This window comes from Lepisosteus platostomus, chromosome 12 (genome assembly GCF_059453375.1).
Source record: "Lepisosteus platostomus isolate fLepPlt1 chromosome 12, fLepPlt1.hap1, whole genome shotgun sequence".
Lineage (NCBI taxonomy): Eukaryota > Metazoa > Chordata > Actinopteri > Semionotiformes > Lepisosteidae > Lepisosteus > Lepisosteus platostomus.
The window spans coordinates 2,495,892-2,523,272 of NC_142622.1; the positions used below are offsets into that span (position 1 = coordinate 2,495,892).

The 27,381-nt window shown below is 42.0% G+C and overlaps 1 protein-coding gene and 1 long non-coding RNA gene across 4 annotated transcripts in view; one reads left to right on the forward strand and one right to left on the reverse strand.

The window, feature by feature from the left end:
- ahr1a (aryl hydrocarbon receptor 1a) overlaps positions 1-13,369 on the reverse strand; it is a 66,917-nt gene extending 53,548 nt beyond the window's left edge. For both annotated transcript variants that reach the window (XM_088600432.1, XM_088600431.1), the window contains exons 1-2: positions 12,507-13,369; positions 6,600-6,787 (exon numbers count right to left, since the gene is read on the reverse strand). In XM_088600432.1, coding sequence (XP_088456558.1) covers positions 6,600-6,787; positions 12,507-12,568 — 250 coding nt within the window. In that variant the 5' untranslated portion in view covers positions 12,569-13,369. The remainder of the gene's footprint in view (positions 1-6,599; positions 6,788-12,506) is intronic.
- A 4,091-nt stretch (positions 13,370-17,460) lies between these two features.
- LOC148650847 (uncharacterized) lies at positions 17,461-25,990 on the forward strand. 2 transcript variants are annotated; one of them, XR_015925584.1, is made up of 4 exons: positions 17,461-19,141; positions 23,804-23,958; positions 24,475-24,602; positions 25,074-25,990. It is a non-coding gene; the product is annotated as an uncharacterized LOC148650847 (long non-coding RNA). The 2 variants fall into 2 exon arrangements; XR_015925583.1 differs by having other exon boundaries at positions 23,804-24,602.
- The last annotated feature ends 1,391 nt before the right edge of the window (positions 25,991-27,381 follow it).

Sequence of the window (27,381 nt, forward strand, 5' to 3'; positions counted from 1 at the left end):
AACACTACCAACTATAACAAAAACAATGAGTGAAAATGGTTTTGGACCTATAATGAATATCCCAGAACAAAACAAAAATCCAAATACTCATTAAAGTTGCTGCACAGAAGTCTAGGCTTTTTCCAACAGGGGATCTGCATCTGACTATTTTTGAATGTGGCAAGTCTTTGGTGCGAAAGTGCCAATAAAACAGATAAAGATTAAATACAGAGATATGAAGCATGTAAAATTGGCCTGACGGCTTGGGAGTTTACATTTGCAGGGGGATCCTGGAGCATTTTAATTATGAAATGTACCACTGTTCACTCACAAGGAAAATCATGTACCACTTTCTGCAATTATCCATTAGTAATGACAATGTCAACAACTGAGACAACACACTGAGTTCCCACCTGTACAAATGGATTTTAACCTATTACTAATAAAATCATGGGCAGGAGAGACAGGGAAAGACTTAACACCACTCTCTGGGACAGAGTGCTACCAATCCTTCCATCCATTTCCTAATGATCCCATCCAGTTCAGGGTCGACAGGAAACCGGAGACTGTCCCGGAAAGCAACGGGCACAGTGAAAGACACATCCTGGACAAGGTGGTATTCCGTGGCAGGGAACACACAGGCACGGACAAACACACTCTCACACCTGGGCAATTCGCGCCAAGCCAAGTAACCTCTAAGTACGTCTTTGATCCGCGCGAGGAAACCGAAACGCCCAGAAGAAACACACACACAAACGCCATGCAGGTAGCACTCCACAGCCACAAAGCCAGGACTCCGGTACAGCGAGACAGCAATGCTAGTGCCTGCCCCGCCAGGCCGCCCTGCTCCCCAGTCAAACACCCCAGGAAGTCAAGTCCATGGTAGACCGCACATGAGACAGCTCATCTCTTTTTGCTTCACGAAGCCTCTCTAACCACCAAATTTTAAGACATTTGATGACGTAGACTGGAACACGGAAATTAAATCCGGAAAAACATCATACATTTTTTAGACTAGAATAAGAACTTTGTGAATAACAAAACTGGATAAAATTGGAGAGAGAAAAAAAGATTTAGAAAACACTTAGCATTCCAATTTCTTCGTCGTTACTTTTGATCCTATAGTTATATGAAAGAAGTCCTTCGAGACATTTCTATATGATGAAAGGGTAGAAATAGAAAGGACCAAGATGCAAGATGATCTGTAGAGCTGTATTCACATTATGAATACCACACAGTATGTTTGCAAAGGGGGGGATTAACACTCAAAGCAAATCAGCTAATTTTAAAAAAGCCTCCAGGACAGATCTTCTGCGTCACAGCAAGAGACGCACACTAGAAGCCTCAGCTAGCCCACTGTTTTACTAGAGATACAGCTATTTTTAATGGCCACTGTCATGCACTTTTAATTAGGAATTCAGGATATTTGTGCAGACTATATATATATATGTATTGCACATTTGTTAAGGAAATGACTAAACACTTTCATGCTTATCTTTCTTTAAAATGTACAAGGTCACATCTCAATAAATCAACTGATTAGACTTTGCTCAGTTAATCCAGAAAAAGTCTTTAGTTATCCCTAGAGACAATATAAACAGTCAAAATGGCTCAGTTCAAACATTCTTAACCATTTTCTGAAACCAATTGCAGAATCAGTTTAATTAAAATAGACTATCCACTTTCTAGCACCTTATCTCTCGATTTTGTCTCTGTAGTGAGGACAGTGAAAAAAATAACTAGTAATGAACAGAAGTGAGCATTATACTATCCATATTTCACATAAATTGTGGCTAATGGAGTTTAACTGTTCATTGCATCCTATTAAATGTTCTTTGTAAACAGCAGACACATGGCCAAGGTTAAAAATAAGACCACGTTAAACTTAAAATAACAGCACTTCTTTCTGGATTAATCAACATTCATTGCAATTCTGGAAGTATGTGGCTTAAGTTTCAGTGTAGACCATTGTCTGTTTATGACTATTTGTGAAAGCGAGACTTATTCAAACCTACTGCAATGCACTACATGATGGAAGATCAAATCAGTCAAGGGTTTAAGAACAGGGATGGTCACCCAAAACATGTTAATCTTCTGCAATTTCTGTACTGAACATAAACTGTTGTTAATGTCTACACTGCCCTTTGCTGGCATTATTAGAAATAACCAGGACATTATCTCGACAAGCTCTTGTCCCGAGACTTTATTTGAACATACTGTAGATGGGTTCATGCTGGATTCATTGTCCCAAGCTCGACCCTGCTTGAGCAACTGCCTCTGAGGAACATGCTGACAGCTCTTTTCTCACTTGCTTCCAGTTATATGTGCCTATATTTATACAAATTGCTCAACGACAGGAAGGAAATGGAAATAAAAAACATGCAAACTTTTTAGAATCAGCATCAAACTGCACTGTAACTGATGAAAGATCAAGTCCAAGTCCCCCCCCAAAATGTAAATGCTAACTTTTCTCACATCTTCAATTATTTTTCAGTCCAATGTCATCAGCATGCACCGTGATGTTCACCAGCACAAGTACTCTGAAGAATAATCACTGAGGACATTAAAAAATTCTAAATTCTGTTCGAGCAATAGGCTCAAAAGGTGAAAATCATTGTCCCCGGCTGCAGTGCAGATTGTGTTGTATACCTGCTGCCGTGACAGAATCACGCGTGATTCCTGGGCACAGGAAGCCACTCCACATGGAAAGAGACAAATTCCATGAAGGATTAAATCTTATACAGGCATAAATTGAAGAATGCGTCGACAGGTACTACACTCTTTTCCAGACAAACAAAAAGAGTAAGATGGTTGAAATATCTGTGAGAAAAAAGTATCATATTTTACAGAGTAGGCACTAATCGAACGAGAACGAGAGGAGGGAGTGTGAAGTAGTCGAGCTCACTTTGACTGCATCAATGCTAAGCTCCCGTCTTATTTTCACAGGGTTTAAGCACGTCTGAAAGTCAGAGCCGTTAGCAATGAGCCCAGGACGCCCTTGTATATCGACCACAGGTAAATAAACACCACTTCCAGGAACACCGGCACAAAGACGTCCTTGTTTCTAAGAGCTCTTAGCTTCTCTGGAACGTATCCCCACATTATAAGAAGTCTGTGAGTGTCATCCCCTTTTTTTTTGCACGCAGGTAATGAAGTATGTCTGCAATAATCAGAGGCTTTACTAATAACACATACAGAAATCCTTTTGAGTCCTGGCGGGAATAGTGCATAATAATGACTGGGGGGGGGGCAGGAGGAAGCTACATCAGCCAATATTTCCAGAGGATGTGGCTTAGGGTGTGTTGCTTCCAAAGCCACAGGCCTTTGGCATAACTTTGGCATAATCTATGCTTATGACCAGTTACTGATGGAGTCAGGCTTTAAGTCATAACAGTTCATTAATTCACAACCATGGAGAACATTATAAAAGGTATTTTTTTTTATGATGAAGATTTCTGACTCTCCAGCTTTTTACAATCAAGAATATTATATCTTGATATGTAAACCTGGACTAATCCTTTCTTCTTTTTAATGTTTAATAAAACGTTCAACGGGGATAAAAAAGAATAGAAGCAGAAAGTCATACTTTTGCTATAGTATTCCCTATTTAAGGATAACATTTCACTCTTGTTGGTTTTTTTAAAAAGGACAAAATGCATCTATTTTCTTTGAAAAATATCTATTGTTCAAGTGCAACTCAGGCTTCCTTTTCAAACAAGATCATATGATTACACATGTATACTTCACCTTCCGGAGGAATGAACACACCCCCTGTTTGCATCCTGTTATTCACAAAGAGTTTCCCCTTACTTTAGTTCACTACATCTAGTCTACAGTAACAGGCCTCCAGCACATTTCATCATAATACTTAGACGAGGAACGCGCCTTCTGTTTTTACCATTTGAACGCACATAAAAATCTCTGCTGTAGTCTGACCATCAAATAAGGGCCTTAACACTTCCAATGGAATTAACGCTGCTCATCACAAACTGTGCTACTGCACTGTTTGAAGACTACAGTGTTACAATATATAAAAAGGGCTCTAAAACTAAAAGCAACTTTTTGGATAGTAATGCTAAAAGATTAGTCACACATTTGCCCCTGGAAACTGATCACTGTGAGCTTCACACAGATTAACTGAGCCTCTCAACATAGTGAAACAGGAATATTCATCCACAGAACCCAAACCTGAAAAATTCTGCTTTGCTCTGCACCGTTTTTTAAAACTCTGTTCTTAATCATCTCAGTGCTAACATCTTCCTAAGTAACAGTAAGAAAATGAACAGTCTCTTTAAGATGGAGATTGTGTAGAAACCCCTCTGGACAATACAAGCAGAGTCCCCAAGGTGTTATACATTGATTATAGACATACTTTTGTTTCTAAGTCTAGATCATTAAGATATCTAGAAAAACCGTGAAATTGAGGAAGACTAAAGACTTCTGGAAGACTAAAATGGGCAGCGCTGTTTAAAACCTTCACACTCCTATCTTAAGTAATAACTAGAAAACTGGAAGTAGTTTTGAAGTCTTCCAAGCCATTTGCCTTCTCACTTTAGCGGGCTGAAAGTACTGTGAGGTAATTAAACTAGAATTATACAGGGAGTAAGTCTGGACTTAATTGCTCAAACAGGTTGAGTTCAGGAGTAGTTTACAGTATGGAACGATGGTTAACAATACAAAATAATAGTGGTCAGGCAGCCAACCTAATATGGGCAAGACCCTGCTGTATTTCTTCAAGTCTGGAGTTACAGTCTACAGTTCCTGACCAAAAGCAGTAAGAGCCTGCATTTTGCCACACCGTGAGCACTGCATGCTTGATAAATATCACATCTCAAGGTGCAAAACCAGCGCAGTTGGTTGTGTATAGACTTTTTCAAGTTGCAACTGAATCTCGGCAGAAGTTCCCAGATCAGGCATGTGGGTGTATGTATCAGATGTTAATGGTGCGTACACAACAATAATACTTACCCTGTTTGGATTTAATTGGAAACATTTTTTTAAACAAGGGAAACTATAAGTATAATATGTGCATTCAAAACAAAGGAACAGAAATGGCAGTGAGGTGGCCATCTTGTCCCATTTCCACACAGATTCATCCTGCTGGTACTAGAATTTCACCTAAAGGTTTGGACTTGCTTGGCCAACCAGTTCTTGAGCAGGAGTACAATGCCTGATGAACCACATTTCTAACGTAGTAACTAACTAGTAACTACTACAAACTAACATAGTAGCTTTTTACATGGAAATGCATCAAAGCACTGGTTGTTGAAATGTGCAAAGCTTTCAAGTTAATTGGTGCTACAGTTTGTAAGAAAATGACATTGAAAGGGTGAGTCTGCCATCTAGGTTGATGCACTACTCCAGTTTTGTCACAAAAGTAAAGGCAGATCTGTGCCCATGTATGTTTGCAGTCTGAGGTTCCCAAGCTATCCATTCATTGAATACCAACAGTTTTGGAAATGAGAAGAAACAAAAACCCTTACAGAGACATAGGACATCTTCCAGGGCAGAGAAATAATTTTATATAGTCAGACCACAGCAATCCAGTGCTCCGGATTCCCAGTGACTGTCAGTTCAGCTGTCAATCAAACTTGAGGCACAACCCACATGAATTCACAGAAAAGGCACCTCTAGTGTCAAAAAGAATAGTTAAAACTTAGTGTTTTGTGTGCTACAATTATTAAACAGTCTTGTACAGATAACCCTTTGTCTTAAACATTACTGAAAACTGTAAATACATAATCAAACAGACTTAAAGTTTGGACTCCAATCTTCATTCATGAAGTATCCCTTGCTGTTCCTAATACAGACCTCTGGAAACAGAAAAAAATCTGAGCATTCATATGAACTGCAGTGAAAGTAACTGAAGCACCACTGAACTTCCTTAATGCGTCATTTTAAAGCACTGGGCTGGTGGCTATAAATACTCTGCTGATGCATTTCGTTTCAGTGTCTCTTTGGTACCCAGGTTGCAGTGTGAACTAAAAACCCAGCAACAGGCCATCATATAAAAAACAGCCTTAAGATTTAGCCATTTATAAAGTAGTTGGACAAAGTTAAAATATCCTGAAATATCCAGGCTATGTCTGGACTATTAGGTAAAACAGGAGTCCCAGTCAGCAACTTCATAATGTACTGTGATGATATAAACAGAAAAACCCTTTTATAGTTCTAATTTCTAATTTGTTTGAATGAAGACGAAACAAACAATACTTTGAGTCTAACCAACCACTATTAAAAAAAAAAAGCACCACAATATACAGTTCTTTGTAGTAAGAAATTCACAATAATGTATAATTGCAATAATTACTGAGCTGCATTATAGGGCTTTTTATGCACTGTAACCTTTTAATAACTTTAGAAAGCCATTTCTGTTAAGATGAATAAAATTGGCAAACGGCAGCTGTACGTAAAATCAAAATCAAAGACGAAAAAATGGGCTTCATGGAGGTCTGCAATCAGGCTCTTTAGAAGACTGATGACGCAGCTCGACCCCGAGCCCGTTTCCGCACGACTGCGAGAAGGAACGCCACTGGAAACTCACAGGCACAGGCTGCGGCGCAGGTAGGGATGCACAGAGACAACCACGTTCAAAGTTGAAGAGACTGCCCCAGACTTACCACTGAAGAAGCTCTTAGCCCTCAGGTAGCTGACACTGAGCCTCAGCACGGAGAGCTTGTCCAGTTTGGAGATAACATCCTGGGGAAAGGGCAGCAGGTTGGCTAACCGCTCCAGCTCTGCATTCAGGCGGTCACGGTGCCTTTTGGAGGGATTGGACTTGGCTCCTTCGGGAGGGGCCGGCTTCGTACTACGGATGGAAAAAGAAACAGGGACAACATATTGATCGATCTGTAAAGAGACAAAATTCATAGTATTTCCACAGCCCCAGCGTCTCAGGTCACAGAAGCCAAGCAATGCCAGGCTGGGGGACGTCTGCTGGTCCAGCAGTGCCATCAGGTGACGATACTCCCTCTGGGCCAAAATTTCCAATCCACTGTCCCCAGATGGGGACCACGGACACTGTGCTGTGCTGTAAACCCTACTTTTCAACAATATTCTATTTCTTCCTTATAATTCATGTCTATTTACCATCTGTGCAGTAAAGTTTTTTTTTTTATTTATAGATACTGTAACATGTTTACACAAGATCCCACCTTAATTTCAGAGCTGATAAGATTGTATTTTATTTTTTTATTTCACCTGTTTACTTTTCTGTTAACTGTATTTACTTAAGATGAGATCACTAAATGCATTATATATTCTAGAACAAGAAGTAATAGAGCTTTAGTGCAACACAATACAGGATCTATTTTTCACAGCTTTCATGTTCCAAGTTAGTGAAAAATTAGTTTATTTATGAAGCGTAAAATGCTCTATAACAGTATGACTGAGGTCAATATTTTAATTTCTGCAGGACAAAGAAAACATGCAAGCTCAATTCTCCAGGAATTAAAAGCATACAAAGTAAACATTTTAAAAGCATTTGGATTCCTTTTCACTAAATTTCAGGCTTAGTGCTTTGCTAAAAAATAGGAATATATATTTTTTAAAATCAGGATTACATCCCATGAAAACAATAATATCTGAAAAAAACTCTGCAAATCCATACTGGACAAGAAGGACATAAGGAGCCACTTTATTTTCTTGAAAGGGTATTGGGAGATCAAATGCCATATCCATCCTGGGACAGAGTCAGCTGACAGCCAAATCAGACACTGGCTGGATGAACATTTATGCCAAAATATTTTCGAATATTTCTAATAACAGATTTGATTATCTTTTTTTCTTCTTTTATTTTAAGACAGAACTGAAATGGCATGCAAAGTCTGCATGGAAAAACAGAATATTAGCAGAACGTGATGAAAGAATGCTTGTTTTGGCATCTAAAATGTTCTCGCATACTCTGCTATCGACGACTGCTTCAGGGTGTGACATTTTCATGTGTCTCCTCACTTCCCTTAAGACAGTCCTCTTCATTATAAAACTACACTAAATGAAGTCAGAAAAAGTATTGTAGAAGCATTCAAAATTCAGGGAAACACTTGGCTTTCTTTTTCTACACAGGCCCTTAAAATCCACTGCCCAATAAACACCGTAACTTGTATCCGCCATTTATTAGGAAGAAGTTCCATCATTCCGTGGCCATATCGCACTGTATACTTGGGGTTAAATTCAGTGTATATGATGTCACTGCATGTTATGCTACAGTAATTCCTGTCACATGACCCATTACAGTAATGCCTCACGTCATTTTTGTCTGCCAGTAAATAGACTAACATCTCCCTCAGCAGTTTAAAAAACAACATTTTCAAGAACAGATCTTCGAAACTCAGGAGGCTACACAATGCATGTTAAAAAGCAGCTGATTTGTTCCTTTCGGTCACTCCGATACCTTTAAATTTGAGTACTACATCCTGTAGTGCTTCACCTCCACCAGACTCTTACTGTGATATCTGGTACATAACCACCACATTCAAGATCTTCAGCTTCACAATGTTTTATTTAATCTTTTCTCCATTTTCTTCTTTCATACCAGATAGCTGGACTGTCATGTCATGAAAATATTCTTTTAAAGTCTTTAAAACTCATACGGTAGCTCACTGCCTAAAAGTAGTTACACAGCAAGATACTCTCTTACCTAATATTCTCTGTAAAATAATGGTTTGCATTTTTCCCTAATCATAAACATTTATGAAACTTCCATTTCGTTGTGCAGAACACAGGGTGTCCATGACGTTCCTGGCTTCTGAACGAAACAGTTCTTCATCATTACATGAGAATATTGTCTACAGTATTCGAATTCAAAACTTTATTCTACTGCCTTATGCAATGCTAAAGGAAAGAATGGTTTTCCTTCTTGTTGTTTTTTTTTTACCTCTTTCAGAATATTTATGCATAACGTGAAAAAAACAAAATGAGCTAGTCAGACAATTGAGAAAAATAAGTGCGCAGTCGGTTTTTTCTATGAAATCTCAAGTTTAAAGCATGCTAGGTTTATTTACTGCTCTGTTGCTTAGCCAGTGACCTCCGAGAGGAGGGGCCAAAGCACAGACAACCAACACCATGATCTTCCTGCCGCACACGAGTGCTGCACCGGGCCGGGCGAGCGCACAGCTGCCCGCTCTTGTCATCGGCTCCCCAGCTCTCTCATTAACGCGTTCCTCGCCCTGTCCTCTGCAGGCTGCTGGGGCCCTTCTCCTTGAAAACCTGGCCCGAGGACAGAGTCGCGAAGGCAACACGCCCCCCCTCCTAGACCATTCCATAACCGAGTCACAGGGAAGAGCAAGTCTGGCCATTTCCCCTGTGCTGGCGTTTCAGACTCCAGGCTTGGCTCTCGGGCAGCTGGCTGCACCATCTTGGAACGCTCTATAACACACAGCTCACAAATCACTGCGTCCACACTGACAGCACGGGCGTCAGGTCCTGCTGGAGACAATCAGAGGCGACGACCTCATGAATCACTGACTGTACATGACTTGCAAAAATGAGTGCCCCAAGGCTCACCAAAAACACGCAAGATAATTCCCTACTAGCTCAGAAAGTGAAGAGGGAGGTACAAAATGCCAAAGTCTGGACTTCTACGGTACATGCCATTGGAGCAGGTTGTTCACATACCATGAAATTAGCAGTGTGATACTAACATCAGCTAGCTCATAGTGATATTAAACTACTACAAATTATTAAGGACAACTAAATCTGAACCATTGTTATATTTATTCAGGCTGCAGCCTAAAAAATTTGTAAACATTTTAGCTGTTTGTGGCCCAAATTTTTAAAAAATCAGCAGTTTCTTTTTTCCCTGAAAGTAGAAGAAATAAACAAACAGCTCATGATGCACTAAAGTGCAATGCAGCAAGTTAAATTACATTTTTAAAGATGTATTAAAAAAACAATGATCCATTATCATTATAAACAAAGTCTATGTTTCCTGCAAAGTGCAAGGTAATCTACATTTATCAATGTATTTTTTTCAAAATGCCATATTGATTACATTTGCCTTGTGAAGTGTAGCACAGTAAATGCTTTTTCCTGCATTGTGTGATAAAATGATAAAGGTAGATTACACAGGCAAAATTCAATTAATGAAGATGATGACTATTTTTCTCCGTGAGTTTTGACACGACTGGTTTTTCTTCCCCTGGTAGTCCTCAAGCAACTGTCCACAACACTCAAAAACACAAATAACAGCAAAAGTTCAGCATACGAATGCCACTAAGAAAATGAGCACACGACAGGATAATACTCTATGCGTCACTTGAAAATCTGTCTGGTCTGACTGTTGTGGAAATGAAGACTGACTCGGATGCAAATTCTTAAGATGTCAGTTCAGTACGTTGATCTAATGCCGAGACCTCTCTCTCTAAGTGCTTAATGTGGAAGTACTGTAAACAAACAGGTCACGTACTCTCAGGCACAGAATGGCACATTCTGTGCACTATTTTGACTTATCAACAAGCCCTTTGATTCATTCTTAAAACCCTGCTGCTTAATGGAGTTGAGGAAAGCAGTGCATTGCTTGACTTGTCCTCTTCTACCAAAATAGCTTTGATGCTGTCTAAACAATAGGGACTCTACCCTTTTAAAAACTGCACAAGGCACCGGCAAGAGGCAAGAGGCCCATCCAGCAGAAAAGATCTCATTTTAGAATCTGTGACTCACGGGGGTGTTTAAGTTTTCATTTGGGCCAAACTATTCCAAACAGACTACACTGCCCGGATAGAGCCAAGATTTCACTGGCCATATGAAAGGAATCTGAATCATTTGTACTGCTTTAAAAAAAAAAACCTAATCTTAAAAAAATCTTTTGGTGTTTGAAAGAGAGGCTTTGGGTTGAGGTTGTGGTTTAATCTATGGGTTAGAGTTTCAGGTACGTCAAAGAACGCTGAATGTAACTCAACATTCAATCCCACTAATGAGCGATGAGCACAACTCCAAAAGTATGTTTCAAGCTTTAATGTCTCGCCCGTGTTAAGAGTTTGACTGTTCTCTAAGAGAGCCCAAGTAAAGCGCCGTATTTCTCATTAATCATAATATGCCGGGATCTGCGATGCCTTTCCTTTCCCTAATGCTCATAAAAGGGCACCGTGGGCATGGATGAGTTGCGTTCGACTCATTTCTGAACCGATTTAAGGTTTTGCTAAACCGACTTGTGGAAATGCGTTCAAGCCGCGGAGAACACGTCTCCGCAACCCCTCGGGTGCAGAACAGCAGATGCCGCGGAACGTGTCATATCATCATATTCATATGTGTATCCCTTTCTCATGTGAATCCACACGCGTCGGTAACTCTGTTCCCACCCCGCCGCACACCGGCAGTAGACAATGCTGGTGCTGGCTGCCCTGCAGCTATGAAGAAAGGTGAAGTGCACCAAATATTCCTCCCAGGCCTGATCTTTCCACATGAATATTTTAATAGCTCTGGAGATGCCCAGCATTCGGTTACTTTTTTGGTGCATCTCAAGCCCTGCAAAAGTCGGGCTACAATTTGGGCTTTCCAGTGCAAGCCGAGCTCCGGGCGACTTCATCCGACCATTTAGCTGCGTAATTAGGAGGCGTTGATGAGCTTTCCAGGTCTCTGCTCGCCACTGCAGGCCCCGTGTTTGCGCAGCTCTAAGCCCGACGCAAGTCGGATATCTACAGCATGTACATGCAAGCAGACGGCAACAGCGCGGAAAGCGTGGCACTGGGAACTGGAGGGGGTCTGTCTCGCCGTGCACACCAGACACGCCGTCCTGTCGCCGCTTCGAGGCGGGGACCGTCGCCCGGCCTGTGCGGGTCTCCGTGGATCAGTGCCGAGCCAGCAGGCTTAGCGGAAAGCGACCGGACCGAGGCCGTGCATCCGCCCAGCCCGGGGCACGGGGGCGGGGGCTTGTGCACGGCAAGGGGCAGAGCCGTGTCCCAGGGCGGGCGGGCAGGGCACGGCTTCAGGGCGCCTGTCCTCCGCACGGACCCCGCCAGGGCGAAGTGGGCGAGCAAAGCCGCGAACGGTTCCAGATGCTAGCACAGACGGGCTGGGTGCGTCACCGGCCGCCAGGGGTCCGAATACCATCTCTCCCATTTCACACGGGGGGAACCCCCCTCCCCTGCCCGGCTGGAGGACACGGCGGTCCTGCAGGTGTTGCGCCCCGACCCCTCACGAACAGACACACGGCGTCTCCAGGCCTGTCGCACCGGCTGCGTAAAGGCCACTCCGGCCGCAGGGCTGCGGCGTCTCCGGCCTCCCGGACCAATGCGAAACGTTAAGGAGCCTTTGGGTTTGCTGGGGGGGGGGTTCTACTTTGCTTCAACGACAACACATAAGTACTTCACCCCCCCGGAAAAAAAACCGAAAAGAAAAAAATCCTCCTAATCTCCGAGCGAGCAACGCCACGGAGACCTCCGGCTGCCGCAACACGAATCAAACACGCGAGACGCGCACCTATTTGAAAAGAAAAGCCGGCAAGACCGTCCGACGTGTCTGGAAGATCGTTTTGGGGGGGTTTTCTTTCTTTCTTTCGGATGCATAAGCGTGCTTGCGGAGGGTCCTACCTCTTCTGCACGGGCTTTCTCCTCTTCCGACTCGCGTAAATGCTGCTCGTACTGTTGCTCATCCTTGTCTCTCGGCAGGACACGAAATTCCCTTTCGCTTCACGGCCCTTATCGCTGCTGCTGCTGCTGGTGGCGTTGGTATCAAGGTTATAGATCCCACAATCCCTCCCTCCTCCCCTCCAAAAAAAAAAAATAAAAAATCAATGACAACCAACAACGACGACGACGGCACTTCGCCTTTCACAAAAATAAGCAGGGTGTCCTCGACAGGATCAAGGTGGCGATCAAGAGGGGCGATTTTCTGGTAAGAACCATGTCCCGCCGTTCCAGCCCCGTCGCGGAAAACCTGTCAAACCTCCCTCCTGTCGTCGTCGTCGTCCTCCTCCTCCTCCTCCTCCTCCAGCGACGGAAAAAGGAAAAGAGAAAAAGGTCACCGCAGTAAGACCGTGAACTTGGTGCTCGCCGGAGCGCCTGACGCAACCGAGACGGGCTGTAATCGCGCAACTGACGCGCCCGGGCTCCTCGCGCCCCCCAGCTCGAGCCGCTCTCGGGGGCTCGCTCTCTCTCTCTCGCTCTCTCCTCTCCACGCGCGCTCCCCTCTCCCGCACGTGACGGCTGCCGGGCGCTCTCCCGCGGCCAGGTGTCTCGAGACAGGGGCACCACCTGAGCTTTCTCCCCTCCCCCTCTCCTCTCCTCCCTTCTCCTGTTCTTGCTCCGAAGGATCGGGCCGACTCTCTGAATCCGCACGCTGCTGCTGCTGCTGCTGCTTCGGGTTCCTGCGTGCCCTCCTCCCTGCCAGCAGACTGGTCTCTCCCTCTCTCCTTCCCCCCTGTGCGCGAATCAATGTCGCTTTTGCGAGCTGGACGGACCCAGGTTACACACGCCCAAGCATTGCGTCCCGGCCCCGATGACGCTGACGCACGCCGCCTGGACGTCGGGGGGGCGGGGCGGGTCATGGGCGTGGGAGGCGGGTGTCCCGGCGCGGCGGCCATCTTGGTGAGGTCGCGGCAGGGAAACGCAGCCTGCCGGTAAACTGCGCGGTTTAGATTAGCAGGCAGCGTTTACCAATTCGAGGAAAACTGCATGCTGCGATACGGTTGTAATTTTGCGGTGACAGAAAAATCACGAACTGCAAATCCCAATTGAAGCAGAAATAAAACTGTAGATACCAACAAAAGGTCATACAAGAGTGGCGTGGGCGCTGTGGTGGGTTCATTCTGATCATAATAGAATCATCTGTATTTTTTTTTCGTAAATGTGGTTTGATCGTCTGTCTATCTGTCAGTGCTGCAATTTCCCCAACTATTAAAAAGCGTGCATTGACGCTTAATACCCGCACGTCTACGAATTGACGTCATTTTTCTCGTACTGTACGGTATTAAAAGGAAACAATATAGGATTAGCAGGATTAAACCAAATTCAAATCTAATGTGAAGGAACTGATTGCTTAGATTATTTCTGTGGATATATTATTTTTATCGCTCCAGCAATACAGGGAGTTGTTTTGCATACCTAATTAGATCATTGAAGTGCCAGAGGAATCGCGGATTGAGAAAGTCAGGTGTTCTAATTTTATTAACTTTATTTAAATATTTTTTTTTACGCTGGGGAAATATAATAACTTGGTGCATATGTCCTATAAATTCGAGACTTTCCCCTTTAGTCTTTAGTTTCTCAATTTATCTCAGCTGGTGATGATATGTGCGCTATATTTAGATAAATGTGTGCTTTAGTTTATGTTACCTGCGTTTAAATTGGCCCCGACAGGCTGTGAAATCGGATCGTAACAGATGTATATTCAATTTACACTTAATAATGGGCCAGAACGCCCCCACATAGCTGAGAGACTGAGAGACGGTGCCCCTGTCTGTTACTGTACGGCTCTGATAGATTGCTGCTGCGTCAATAGCATATCCAGTTTCTAAACAGATCCGCGTTATTTCATCAGCTCCAGTGTGTTTTTCTGACAAAATACCCAAGAGCTCTCAATTAAAACACGGCACAACGATATCTTTCACAGAGACACAAACCGGTCATCTGTGTGTTGCCGTCAATCTATAAAGTTCAGCATATTTAACTTATTCGTGAAGTCTTGTAAGGTCGACGTGATGATGCAGTGGTTACCACTGCTGCCCCACAGTGCTGGGGCCTGGGGTGCTGCCTGTGTGGAGTCCATATGATCTAATGTCCAGGTGCTCTGGTGTCCTCCCACAGTCCAAAGTTGAATTGGCTTCTGGGAAAAGTGGCCCTGCTGTGTGGGTGTGTGTCTCTGTGTCTGCTCTGTGATGGACCGGCGTGGGTGTGTGTCTCTGTGTCTGCTCTGTGATGGACCGGCGTGGGTGTGTGTCTCTGTGTCTGCTCTGTGATGGACCGGCGTGGGTGTGTGTCTCTGTGTCTGCACTGTGATGGACCGGCGTGGGTGTGTGTCTCTGTGTCTGCTCTGTGATGGACCGGCGTGGGTGTGTGTCTCTGTGTCTGCTCTGTGATGGACCGGCGTGGGTGTGTGTCTCTGTGTCTGCTCTGTGATGGACCGGCGTGGGTGTGTGTCTCTGTGTCTGCTCTGTGATGGACCGGCGTGGGTGTGTGTCTCTGTGTCTGCACTGTGATGGACCGGCGTGGGTGTGTGTCTCTGTGTCTGCTCTGTGATGGACCGGCGTGGGTGTGTGTCTCTGTCTGCTCTGTGATGGACCGGCGTGGGTGTGTGTCTCTGTGTCTGCACTGTAATGGAGTGGCGTGGGTGTGTGTCTCTGTTTGCTCTGTGATGGACCGACCGGCGTGCTGTCCAGGGTGCACCCTGCCTTGTGCCTGTTGCTTGCTGGGATGGGCTCCCCTGTGACACTGTACTGGATAAAGACCATAGCATGAAAGCAAAAAATATTGTACATTATGAAAGAGCTGTACTGTACTCTATGTTATGTTCTTCAAAGGGAAAAATATTTAAGATTTAAAAAAATAATTTCTGTCAAGACATCTAAAATCGTAAAATGAAACAAAATGGCCACGATAACAAAACAAGTCACAGGACCTACAGTACGTACGTGTTTTCAGATATCACTGGGTGGCTCTGGAGCTGAACCAGGAAGCTCCTGGTTTCATATCCTTTGTGTCAACCACTAAATTAAACTTAGCCCGCCAAACATATCTATTGCATTCTCAGCAAATTTAATAAATAACTATTGCAGCCATATTGCCCTGCAACTCGTGGCTTCCTGTTCCCGTCTGAACTGGCTTCATCACTCTGCTCTCCTCCCCGCTGAGAGCTGGTGTGTGGGGAGCGGAGTGGCGCATCATCCAGGTGGGGCTGCACACTGGTGGTGGAGGGGATCCCCATTACCTGTAAAGCGCTTTAAGTGGAGTGCTCAGAAAAGCACTATATAAATGTAAGCAATTATTATTATTATTATTATTATTATTATTATTATTTAAAAACTGCCACTGTTAAATGCTTTCCCAAAAAATACGCATTCTGTTCATAAAACCGTAAATATTTGTGTTTTCTACACGTTCCACATGAACATGAAGAGAACACGCAAACTCCACACAGATGGCAGCTCAGGAATTGACCACAGGGCCCCAGTGCTGTGAGGCAGCGATGCTACGGACTACACCATCGTGCTGCCCTAATTTTATATTTGAAACGAGAGACGCAAAAGAAAATGAACATGCAATAACAAGCTGATCTCTCATTTCATCTTCTTCTTTCAAACCATTTTCTTGAAATGCTGAATGAGGAGGGCTATCATTATGAAGATGCCATACAGTTCACTGGTAATGTGCAGCATTTGTTAGAACTAACATTCATTAGCTTGTACAATGCAACATCATTAAGAAACCTCCTGGTAGTTTTTTTCAATGTTTTATGAACCACATTTAAGTGTAATCCAATATCTGACTGAGACAACTGATTGCATTTTGAAATTCCTAATTGAATTCTACAATTTGGAATAATGCTGGGGGCAAAGCAGACCACTGTAAGTGAACAAAACAGTCGTTAATTTGTTTCTGTAGTGTTGCAGGAAACATTTTATCAGGAATAATTGCAAACAACTTGTCTTGTTTAAAGAAAATAACGAGCAATTTTCCCATGACTCATGGGTCCCTGTTCCTAAAGCTCATAAAGATTCATGTGAAATTGGAGCCATACACTGCCATAATGAATTTCTTTGTCTCTGGACGAGCCAGGGTTATAAAAAATTGGCTTTGAACTTTGGACATTTGAAACTTTTACAATAGCTAAATATATTTCTGTGTGTAATATGGTTATTTAGCATTGCCCGACTAGCAGCAGCTTGGTTAAATACCCATGAGTCTAACTCCAAGGCCTGAAAGCTCAGAATAAAACAGGGAATTTGTATTTTGTCTGTTTTCTGGCTGCAAAATATTGCGTCATGGTCTCATTTAAACCCACAATTATGGTGTTAAAAATGGAATGTCTCATTGACAGTCAGAACGATCCTAGACACATAAATGTAAGGAATTCAATCAAATACATTTGTATAAAACTTCTGTTTTGTTATGTCATTTCCTATGTGCATGTCTTCGACATTTACAATTTTCCCTGCAAAAGTATTCAGACCCTTGCAGTTTCTATATTTTGTTGCTTTAAATCTTGCAGAAACGACACTTTGGAATTGCGATTAATATTTGTTATAGTATATACACAATGTGCCTCACACATAAAAAAATACAAAGAAAAAGAAATGCAAAGATCATTAATATAAAAGAAAAATAGAAAAGCTAAGATTGGATAAATATTCAAACCCTTTTCTGTGGTAAAATTTAATGAATACAGGTGCACAAAATTACACAAAGATCAGGAGAAGAGTGCAAAAAGATTTTGTAGTGTTCTCCCTTCTTATATACCCCTGTGAGCAAGTGCACTGTACAGCATCGTGACACCCAGACGCTGCCTGGATCAGGCAAAAATGGGGCAAAGTTTCACATCCATTGAGAGAGAGCTTTGGGGCACCCAGGTCATTTTGGACATTTTGGATCTTTCTGTTACACTGTTATGCAAGGAATCGGACCACAACCACATCTATTTCCCTTATGGTCGTGGGGCCTGTGTACATTCCGATAATTTCTTCCTGCCTGGTGACCTCTGCCCAAAGAACTGGAGTCGGGCCAGGCACTTCGGTGATGGACCAGAAATCCACAAACCAGGGTCAGAAATCAAGTTGGCATAGAGTGGAAGTGCTCTCCTGTTGACTCCCGATGAAGCAAGCAGTTGGGAAATATCATGTTTGGCTTTGTCAAACATGACGACCTTTATTTCATGAAAAATGTTAACTTGTGCTGTAAGATTGTTTAAAAAGAGTTTATCGTGTGGATGGATCCCAATTTGACATCCAGATTATAGTAATCTGATTTCTTTGTCTGTTTTCATCCATGATCTACAATTAATTGGGTTTGGTAGATTCATTTAATACCCTGGGTTTAAGTGCATATTTATTCTTTAGTTTAATACTGTTCGCTTCAAAGGATGTACCAACACACCACTGGCATTTATAAGGACATTTTGTGGTGGCTCAGCCCAAATTAAAACTGAAAAAAATTTAGATCATTTGGCAGCACACACTTACAAATCACTGCTGCAGTACACCAGGCTAACGCTGAGCCTTGAACATTTTCAATGATAGCAGGGAATGACCTGACACAGCATATATTCTCATCTGGGAATCTCTCGCATGGATGTTGTCTGTGCACTGAAACCACATTTTCTAGCTTTTCTGCAAAAACAGCAGATCTCTTCTGTACAGTAGGTACAGAAGTGCCCAAAAGCTCATATTGCTGGGACAAATGAAGGCAATGCTCATTTAAAAAAAAACATGTCAGTATGTGAATTCCATAATCACACGACTCTTGAAAAGAGAAGGGAGAACAGCCTCTGAGGAGTTAATGATCATGAAAAATAGGAGACTGGATATCCCACATCTTAATCGACATGGTGCTTAAGCACTGTCTAGTTAATAATACCTAGCTGATACCCTAGTGTAAACATTTCTAAATCTGTATGAGGAAGCCAGACTTGAATGTTGAAATAATAAGACACATTTCAGGGAAATCAGGGAACTGCCTACTAGCCCAGAGGTGACACAGCACTCTGAACAGTACTGTGCAGGTCACCCCTGTCATGGTACTTCACAAAAAACCGTCACTGGTCAAATTAAAGATTTGCAATGATTACTGTGAAATCCAGTGAATCATGGCTGACCGTGAGCATTTAATATGACTGGCGGAAAGCCTAGCAAACAAAAGTGTGCTTTTTCTCTGCTGCTGTCCCATCACGAGTAAGGAAGCTGAAATTTATCTCCATTCATATCTGAGATAACTGACTGCATCTGGCGAACAGTCAGTAAATCTACCTATGATTTTCTGTGCCCCACCTGGAAAAGAGATCACTAACTGTTGACGGATTTTAAACAGAATCCAAGAAATTGAACACGGTTCCACCAGACGATGTGCAGATTATTTCACATAGCTCCGCTGGTGCACCCAGGGTGACAGAAATACTACGGCTAACCCAGTGTCTGCCTTCACTCTGCTCCACAGACCAACAGGCACTGCGATACTGCATGCAGCGAATTCCAGCGCTGTCCTCGCCGGCTCTCCCACAGAATGACTGGTGAAAGCAGGTGACTGATTACCACAAGGCTTCAGACTCTATATTGCGTTTCATGAAATCAATCTGAGTTTCCCAAATTTAAAGTTTAATTAGCAACTGGCACAGTTTTACAGCTTCTGCCATTTCAGAAGGACAAAATACTGCACCAGAAAGCTCTTTCAATGGCTTTTGAAACACTTGACTGTAGGTGAAAATCTTTTTTATGTTGTACTGTTCTTACATTAAATTAATGGCATAAGCACCCCTGTGAGTAATGCAAACATTCCTATGAATAATCAAAAACTAAACTGTTCATCTCATTCATCGGCGGCGCTACCTTTTGTAAGAGGTAAGTTTAGAAATACATAATATATTGTTATTAATATATTTTCTGAGTAGTGCGTCTTTTTTTAAATAGGCTCACATACAGATATAAATGAAAAAAGTATTAGGCTAGTATCGTTGCAGATCATAGAGCATTTTTTCAAGTGCTGAATATGATATCTACTGCTGGATTTTATTGAAAAGTCTTTATTTTTTTAATTGTTCACAAAAGCTACATAGATTCAGCAAAGTACTACACCCAGTGTAACAGTTTCTGATATTTTGAGATGATGAAACGAATGGTTCAAGATTAGTCATTTTCATTTCCGAGAAACTTTAAAGCCAAGCCGTGTTATTGAATTTATAGGTAAACTACTTCTTTAGCATAAAATAATTTTGGACATTCTGTACTGTAGTGGGGCATTGCAGTTTTAACAAAGAACCTTTTTTTTCATCGTTTTAAATTATCAAAGCATGCAAATTGTTTTTACAATTGACCTTCAGGGTGGTTTAAATCCTGCTGTTTAAAAATCTGTGTTTGACAACCATGTATTAGGCTCCTAAATACTAATTAATGGGCATTTCAATCTTTCCTAAGGACACAAAATGTACCAGTGTGGATGGCTTTTGTAGGGACTCTTGGGAGCTATGCACCGGAACACAAGATCTATTTCTTCAGTAGGGTTCCCTTCCAGTCTCTCTCATCTTTGCAAATACAGTAAAGATGTACAGTGAGCATGCTTTGGCTGGGCTCCATCTTCCTACAGGTCAAATCTCCTGCAGATCCAGCTGTACTGTAATATCCAGCAGGCAGGCTTATATCCCCAGAATGCATTAAGAGATTTATAGAAATAGTTCTCCCAGTTCGGCATGAGTTTTAAACACCAGACTGCCCTGCGGAGGGTCTTTGTTGTGTAGGAACAAGCATCACCTCTCTGAGCAGCTGTGTCTCAGTTTGCAGAAAGATGTATCTCTGTAAAGGTACAGTTAGTGAGGGTAGCTTTAGACTGTGGAAGACCTGGATTCGGAGACTTGGTCATTGTTCAGATAATGTGTGTTTTTTATTTTGCATATCCATTGTAATAAACCTTTCTTAGTCCTTTATGTTTGTCTCTTGCTTATTACTCTTATATTAAACAGTTGCTGTAACAAAAAAGTGGCCATGCATGGAAATATTCCAGATCAGTAGTGGGGGACCTTTTGTTAACTTTAATCATTATATTTATTAAAACTGGTGATAACACTCGCGCTAAACACCCCTACTTACACATTGACTGTCAGTGTGAGCTATATTATGATTTGTATTTCCCAGACCCACCACCCTATATTGATAACAAAGTGTTTGTGAATACACTGGCAACTCATGTACCAGTCTGGGATGAGTGAGGATTGTCTGAATTAGATCACAGTCAAGGTCTGTGAGGCTGATCTCCAGCACAGATTAATTCAAGCTTTTAGTTTGTTTGGCAACATTTGTTAATCTGACAATTGAGGGATTAAGTGCATTTAACACTGGGAATTTATACATGAAAACATTAGGATATTGAGGAGCTTTCATTTATGTACAAACTAAGCATGAGCTTGTTTGTTTTGGATAAGCCATACTGAATGACCCCTTGATCCCTTATGAAGATGACCTATAGTTTTTTATATAGATGTCTCAGTTCTCTGTAGAGAGTTATAGGAACATTTCTACAGGAACATACAGGAGAATACAGAACTACATAGGTTATTTGTGTGCAACATGTAAAAATCAAGACATTTATCATTTCAGCTTTGGTAACAGCAGCTTGAAATTAAAAATAATAATAGTCCATGCATTTTGTAAGTGTCAGAGCAGTCAAGTTTAATCAAACTTAAGATTCCCCTCTTCACACTGATCACCAGACTCATTGTTTCTCCTTTCTACTACTGAGTAAGTGGACCTTAGTAGAATTACAAAATATTTAAGCCAGTTTAGAATCATTTAAAAAAAGAAAACCATCCATCCATTATCATTAGAATTGGTCAATCCTAACCTGAGCCAGTCCATCACAGTGCACCACACGTTGGAGCACACAGACCCAAATTAGAGACACCAGGAGACCCAGACAGCATGTCTCTGGGACCTGAGAGGCAGGCTGGCGCTGTCAGTGAGGACCTGGGAGAACATGCAAACTCCACGTAAAAAACACTCCAGTCCAGAGTCAAACCCAAGTCCCAACAGCTATGAGGCAGCAGGGCTGACCACCAGTTTAATGTGCTGCCCCACTTAAAATGTGTTTCTAAAATACTCTTCTCTTCCTTTTTTATTTTTTTTGTTCATCATAACTGAGGTGTTTTATTTAAACAGGCCCTTCTTATGGTAATTGAAAGTACAGATACTGAGAAGAACACACTTGCTGTAAATAGTACACACTGTATTGTTGCTGTAAATACTCCATTTCCTAAGGTCTAGTTACGTGAGCGACTGTAAAATGATATCACTAAAATGGTAAAATGGTATCACTTCCAGGCTGGTTACCAGGAGGTGGAAGGAGACCTGACAGTGCAGAAGCTGATTCTGTGTGTGATCCGCGGCACCATCACAGACACAGCATTCTCTCAGATCTAGACTCAGGAAAGGAGCATCTGAGCAGAGATGTTCTCATTGTCTAAATATGGCTCTAGATGCCTCAGAGCACCTTGCAAAAATATTCCTTACTTCCAGTGATGGCCCATTTCATTCAATTACAAATGATGCATGCACATTTTTTCAAAAAGTAAATATTTTTAAGCAAAATTTCCATTCTGAAACTAAGCACTGGCATGGGCAAAAGAAGAGGCATATCAGCAAAAACTGCTAAGAATAATCAAAACCTAAACTGTCATCAGCGGTGCTACCTTTTGTAAGAGGTACGTTTAGAAATACATAATATATTGTTATTAAGATATTTTCTGAGTAGTGTGTCTTTTTTTAAAATAGGCTCACATACAGATAGTGATGAAAACGTATTAGCAGTATTAGTATTATCATTGCAGATCATAGACCAGTTTTTCCAGTGCTGAATATGACATCTACTTCTGGATTTTATTTCAAAGTCTTTATTTTTCATGTGCAGGGCAAACCATTGTCAGGGACACTCACTAATTAGAGAAATCCGATAAATAAGCAATACTATACTACTTCTTTAGTTATAGTATAGTTACTAGTATATATGTATAATAGACAATAGACATAATACAATAATAATAAAAACAGACTGAGGAGGATTGTGAATTGCAAACAGGTTACTGAGATTCTGAAATCAGTCAGGTTAAATAATAGAAAAAATAAGTATGAAAACAGAGCATACTGTAGGTGACTAATAACTTAAGTTCGCCACACTGTCTCTGATTTTTAATGGATCTGGTGGCAAACAAGATGTAACCAAACACTTTGAAAAAATCGATAGTGGGATATTTCGAGGTCTATCTTTACCAGTGTTGCTCAGATGCATGAAATCACTGAAAAGCAGGAGTGCCGTGAATTTGTTGTAAACGAAACAAAACTGCAGTTGCAGCCCAAACTTTGAACCTCAACTGTAATCACAAAAAAATAAATAAATAGGTCTCTTACCACACAGGATGAGTCTTATGGCCAAGTGGTTTCAGGCCCTGCTGGTCACCACCTATTTTGGGTGGAGTGCACTTGGCCCTGGAGTCCCAGATTTCCACACTGAGAGCAGGCGCCTGTGAGACCGGACACTATCCTCCTCCAGTGGGGTCTGTCAGCACCTGCATGGCCGAAAGGCGGTCACCGGCTTGCACAGTCTTGACTTCTCCGAGATCATCAGGGAACCCCACCGACAACACCGGCTGAGCGTGATTAGATGACCGCAGGGCCGTGGGAGAGAAGAGATTATCAGATTTTTTTTTTTTGGGCCACCGCTGACTCACTTTTCTCAGAATGCTTGCGCGTCTGCGGTTTCCCCGGGTCAGTCTGGGTGATCAGTGCCCAGATGGGCTGAACAGCTTTCGGTCATCCCTGCTGCACTGCGACACAGGCCTGAATTACCGATAAAACTGATCCACCCTCCGATGGCAAATTACAAACTCGGGCCATGATGATGGGTTTTTGTTTGCCAGACATCCGGCCTTGACAAAACAGAGGCTTGTGATGATGCACTGCAGTGCTTGACTGGTGATAGTGATCTGGCGACATTCTTTAACCCAGAGGGTCGTTAGAGACTGGAACTGTTTAATAAATAGAACAACTATTTGGAAATCACTGACATACAATTTTACAAAAATGAACACAACATATTTTGGTTTCCTGTTTCTCTGCAAGGTTTTTTTTAACAGCTTCGAAGTTTTTAAGACCATAGAAGATCGCTGTGCAACGTCTGAACTGTGTCACTCTCTATTACAGAGGTGTCCAACTCTGGTCCTCAAGGCTGCTGTCCAGCAGGATGTATTGATCTTCTTAAGAGGAAGGAAAGGCTTCAGCTTGTCCAGAGCTCATTTGAAAAGAAAACCTGACACTCCAGGACCTTGTTTGTAACACCTGCTCTGCAAACAGTATAGGTTTTTACTTTAATAATGTCAATTGTTGGTTGATTGCTATATTCTTTATTATATATAACTGATGTACAGTAGCTGTTGATTAGGAAATGTTAATGCAATGATCAGTGAAATACAGGTGCTCCATTCTACTTCCAGTGCACACGGTTCTCCGCCATGTGTGGGAATCTGTTAAATCTGACTCTGCTGGTATCGATATTTGTTTGAACTGCTGCTTCCAAAATCTTGGTTTGACATGCCGCAGCGCACAACAGCTGACAGGTAACATCTTCATGAGAATTCACTCACAAAATCAAAACAGGCAGGTCTTCTGTTCTGCCAAAAATAAGCAGAGCCCTGCTCAACAAAGTGTAATAAAGTAAAGTAAAACTCAGTAGGAAGCCTTTTATAAGTTGTGCTTGCAGTTCAGTGGATGTGATATGAGATTAATGGGAAAGAGCTGGGGTTGATGCCTGCTGCATTTAGAGGAATTTAAGAGAGATCCATCCATCCATTTTCTAACAGGTTCTCCCAAATCAGGGTCATGGAGGAGCTGGAGTCTATCCCAGCAAGCAAAGGGCGCAAGACAGGATACACTCTGGACAGGACGCCAGACCACTGCAGCAAATCTAAAGAGAAGATGTGGAATAGGAGACAGATGTGGAGAAGTACGCCTGCTTTTATTTTTATCAATAAGATGATAAGCTTTGTAAACAAGGTTTATGGAACAGCGATAGTGAACTGTATTAATACAGAACCCGACCTGAGGCCTACAATTTACCCCATGTGTACAACATCACAAAGGAGATGTTGTAAACAGTATAAACATAAAAACAGTTTAAACAGTATAAACAGAAAAAAAAATAACAGTATTTCCTGCTATCTATTTAATATCCTTAAAAAACCTGCAGAAGTCAATATGCCATACCATCTTGGCACAAAATACCCACTGTTCACCAAAAACCTTTCTTTTCTCCATTAGTCATTACTGCTAGATTGCACAAATGTATTCCCCCAAGGGTTTTTAACAGCTCTCAATAAATAAATTGCTAAACTAAAATTGAGATAAAAAATTATAGCTTTTCTCTGAAATCTTGGAAAATACATTTTACTTAATTACTGTCATCCTTCTCCACAAGAGAGGAGACGGACCTGCAATCCGAAATCTGCAACAATCCCTTGATCGGAGGCACACGCTGGCAGGCTCCCTGGGAAACACCACCGAGCTACCTGCAGTACCTCCTGTTGTATGTCTGACTAGCACTCCACTGTGCAGTATGTGCCTGAGGTTAGTCACTTATCTGCTGGCGTCTGCAAACAATAGGTGCGCGCTGCTCGGACAGCTGTCACGGAAGCACCATGCCCTGTTGCGCTCTTCAGAGCTCTGTTGATTTGGCCTCCAGTCCACGGTGATTAAAGAGGACTTGCCACTGCTCGTTTATTAGCTCTCTGAGCAATTGTGTTAGAAAGAGATGCCGCACGCGGAAGGATTTATTATGCATTTCAATGTCAAGAATTGATGTAATGGTTTTTACAGACCTGCAAGAGAAGGCCATCTCTTTATTGGGCTTCCATGTGAAATGTAAGGCTAATGTTTATGTTATTACAGCATCTTAGAATATGTGTTTTTTTTTGTGTTTCTGAGAACTGAGATATTTGGTATGATCTGAGTGATCCTGACATGACTTATGAGCCAGCAAAACAAAAATATTCAGTTATAGCTCCTTTGAAGGCAATCTGTGACACAATGAGACAGCCCTCAAGGGCAACCGCTTAGTGACGCTTTCTGTCATAATAATGACGTTTCATCATGTAAAATTAAATTTAAAGAAAAAAAGGCAGCTATGTCACAGCATATTATGCATGATTAATTTTATTGGATTATATGGAGATAAAAATATTTCAGAGGGAAGGGAATTCGTTATGGATGTTTAATGTTTACCCAAACTAAGAGCACAATTGTATTAAAAGTAAACAGAGTTTTCTGGGTCAGACTTTAAATGTGTATTTGGCTTGTTTTTTTTCCGAACCAAATTCTGGGTGTCACAATATTGAAGATTTTCAGCAGTGAAATAACACTGATGGTACAAGCAGAAGAAGCGCTTAAAGAAAAACTAAAGATATTTTCTTTATGCTCATTCTAGCAGAATGTGCTAAATTATTTATATACAGCAGCCTTGTTAATGTCCAGTTTCAGCTTCGCCATTTTCTTGCGCTGGAACCGTATTCTCCCGCTTTTCAAATGCATTTAAATCTTGTCAGTGTGCTGTCTGACGTTGAACACCACACAACACCACAAAACGGGCATATTCTCATTAGCTTCTCAACACTGGGCTGCAGGCTTCCTTTGTCCTTAACAGTAAGAAAGGAATGTGTGCTCAGCAATATACTGTATATATACGTTACAGGCCATGAAATTATGACTTCAAATGTATTCTTAGTACAAAACGTTTCTACAATGAACCAACTTATATTCCTTTTAAGATGACAACATAAGCTAAATCTGCAGGCACTCTCACTTCATGTAGTCAGCACAACAATTCAGATATGAAAAGGCATGCGGAGGTTATACAAAATCTGCTGTTTGTCTGGAGGTGATCGTTCATCAGTTTACCCGTAAAACAAGCTTGTAAAAGTACAGTGTGTGTATTGTCTTTGTTGACCTGAGCACAAGAACGCAAGAAAGTTTAAAGACATTTGACCCAATCTGACTTTTTGGTAGCTGATTGATCCAAGGCTAGATTCAGTCTTCTTGAAAGCAGCAACAGTACTGTTTTCCACAACATAGCTAGGCGGCATGTTCCAGATTCACAAACGCTTCTGGCTAAAGGACCCTCTCTTCTCCATTTACTTCCCCTTAGTATGCACTTCCTGTCTGTGTTTCACTGATTATTCTGAAAACAGGATTCACGTTGTTAATGGCTTAGAGCAGGGGTCTTAACCTTTTTGAGAGTGCGACCCTTTTGGGGGGTTAAAAATATTTCGCGCCCACCCACACACACAGAGAGAGATTTAAAAATCATCACGTTGTATAAATTGTAAGCCTCCTCACTTAATGGGATGGTTGGGCCTGCATTGAGGCACAGAGGTCTTCCAGACACGGCCTAGTAGAGCTCAGAAAGAATCGCAAATCATCTTTACACTGAGACGGGCTCTGTATCTGATTTTGAGTTAAGTGCAGAAAATCCAGACTCGCAAAGAAATGTCGATGCGAAGGGGACACGTATTTTTTTTCAGTGCCAAAGTACTCAGTCTTGGAAATTCAGTTTGTACTGAAATCCAGAAGTCAGCCAGAAGCCTCTCCGTGAACCGTTGGTTCAGGGCCATATCCGTGGTCAGATCAATCAACGCCTCCTCTATTTCAACAGCAATTCCTGTTGGCTTTGCAGAGCAAGGATTCCTTATCCATTCGCCTGTCGCAGACACTGCCCCGTTTTCTGGCGCACG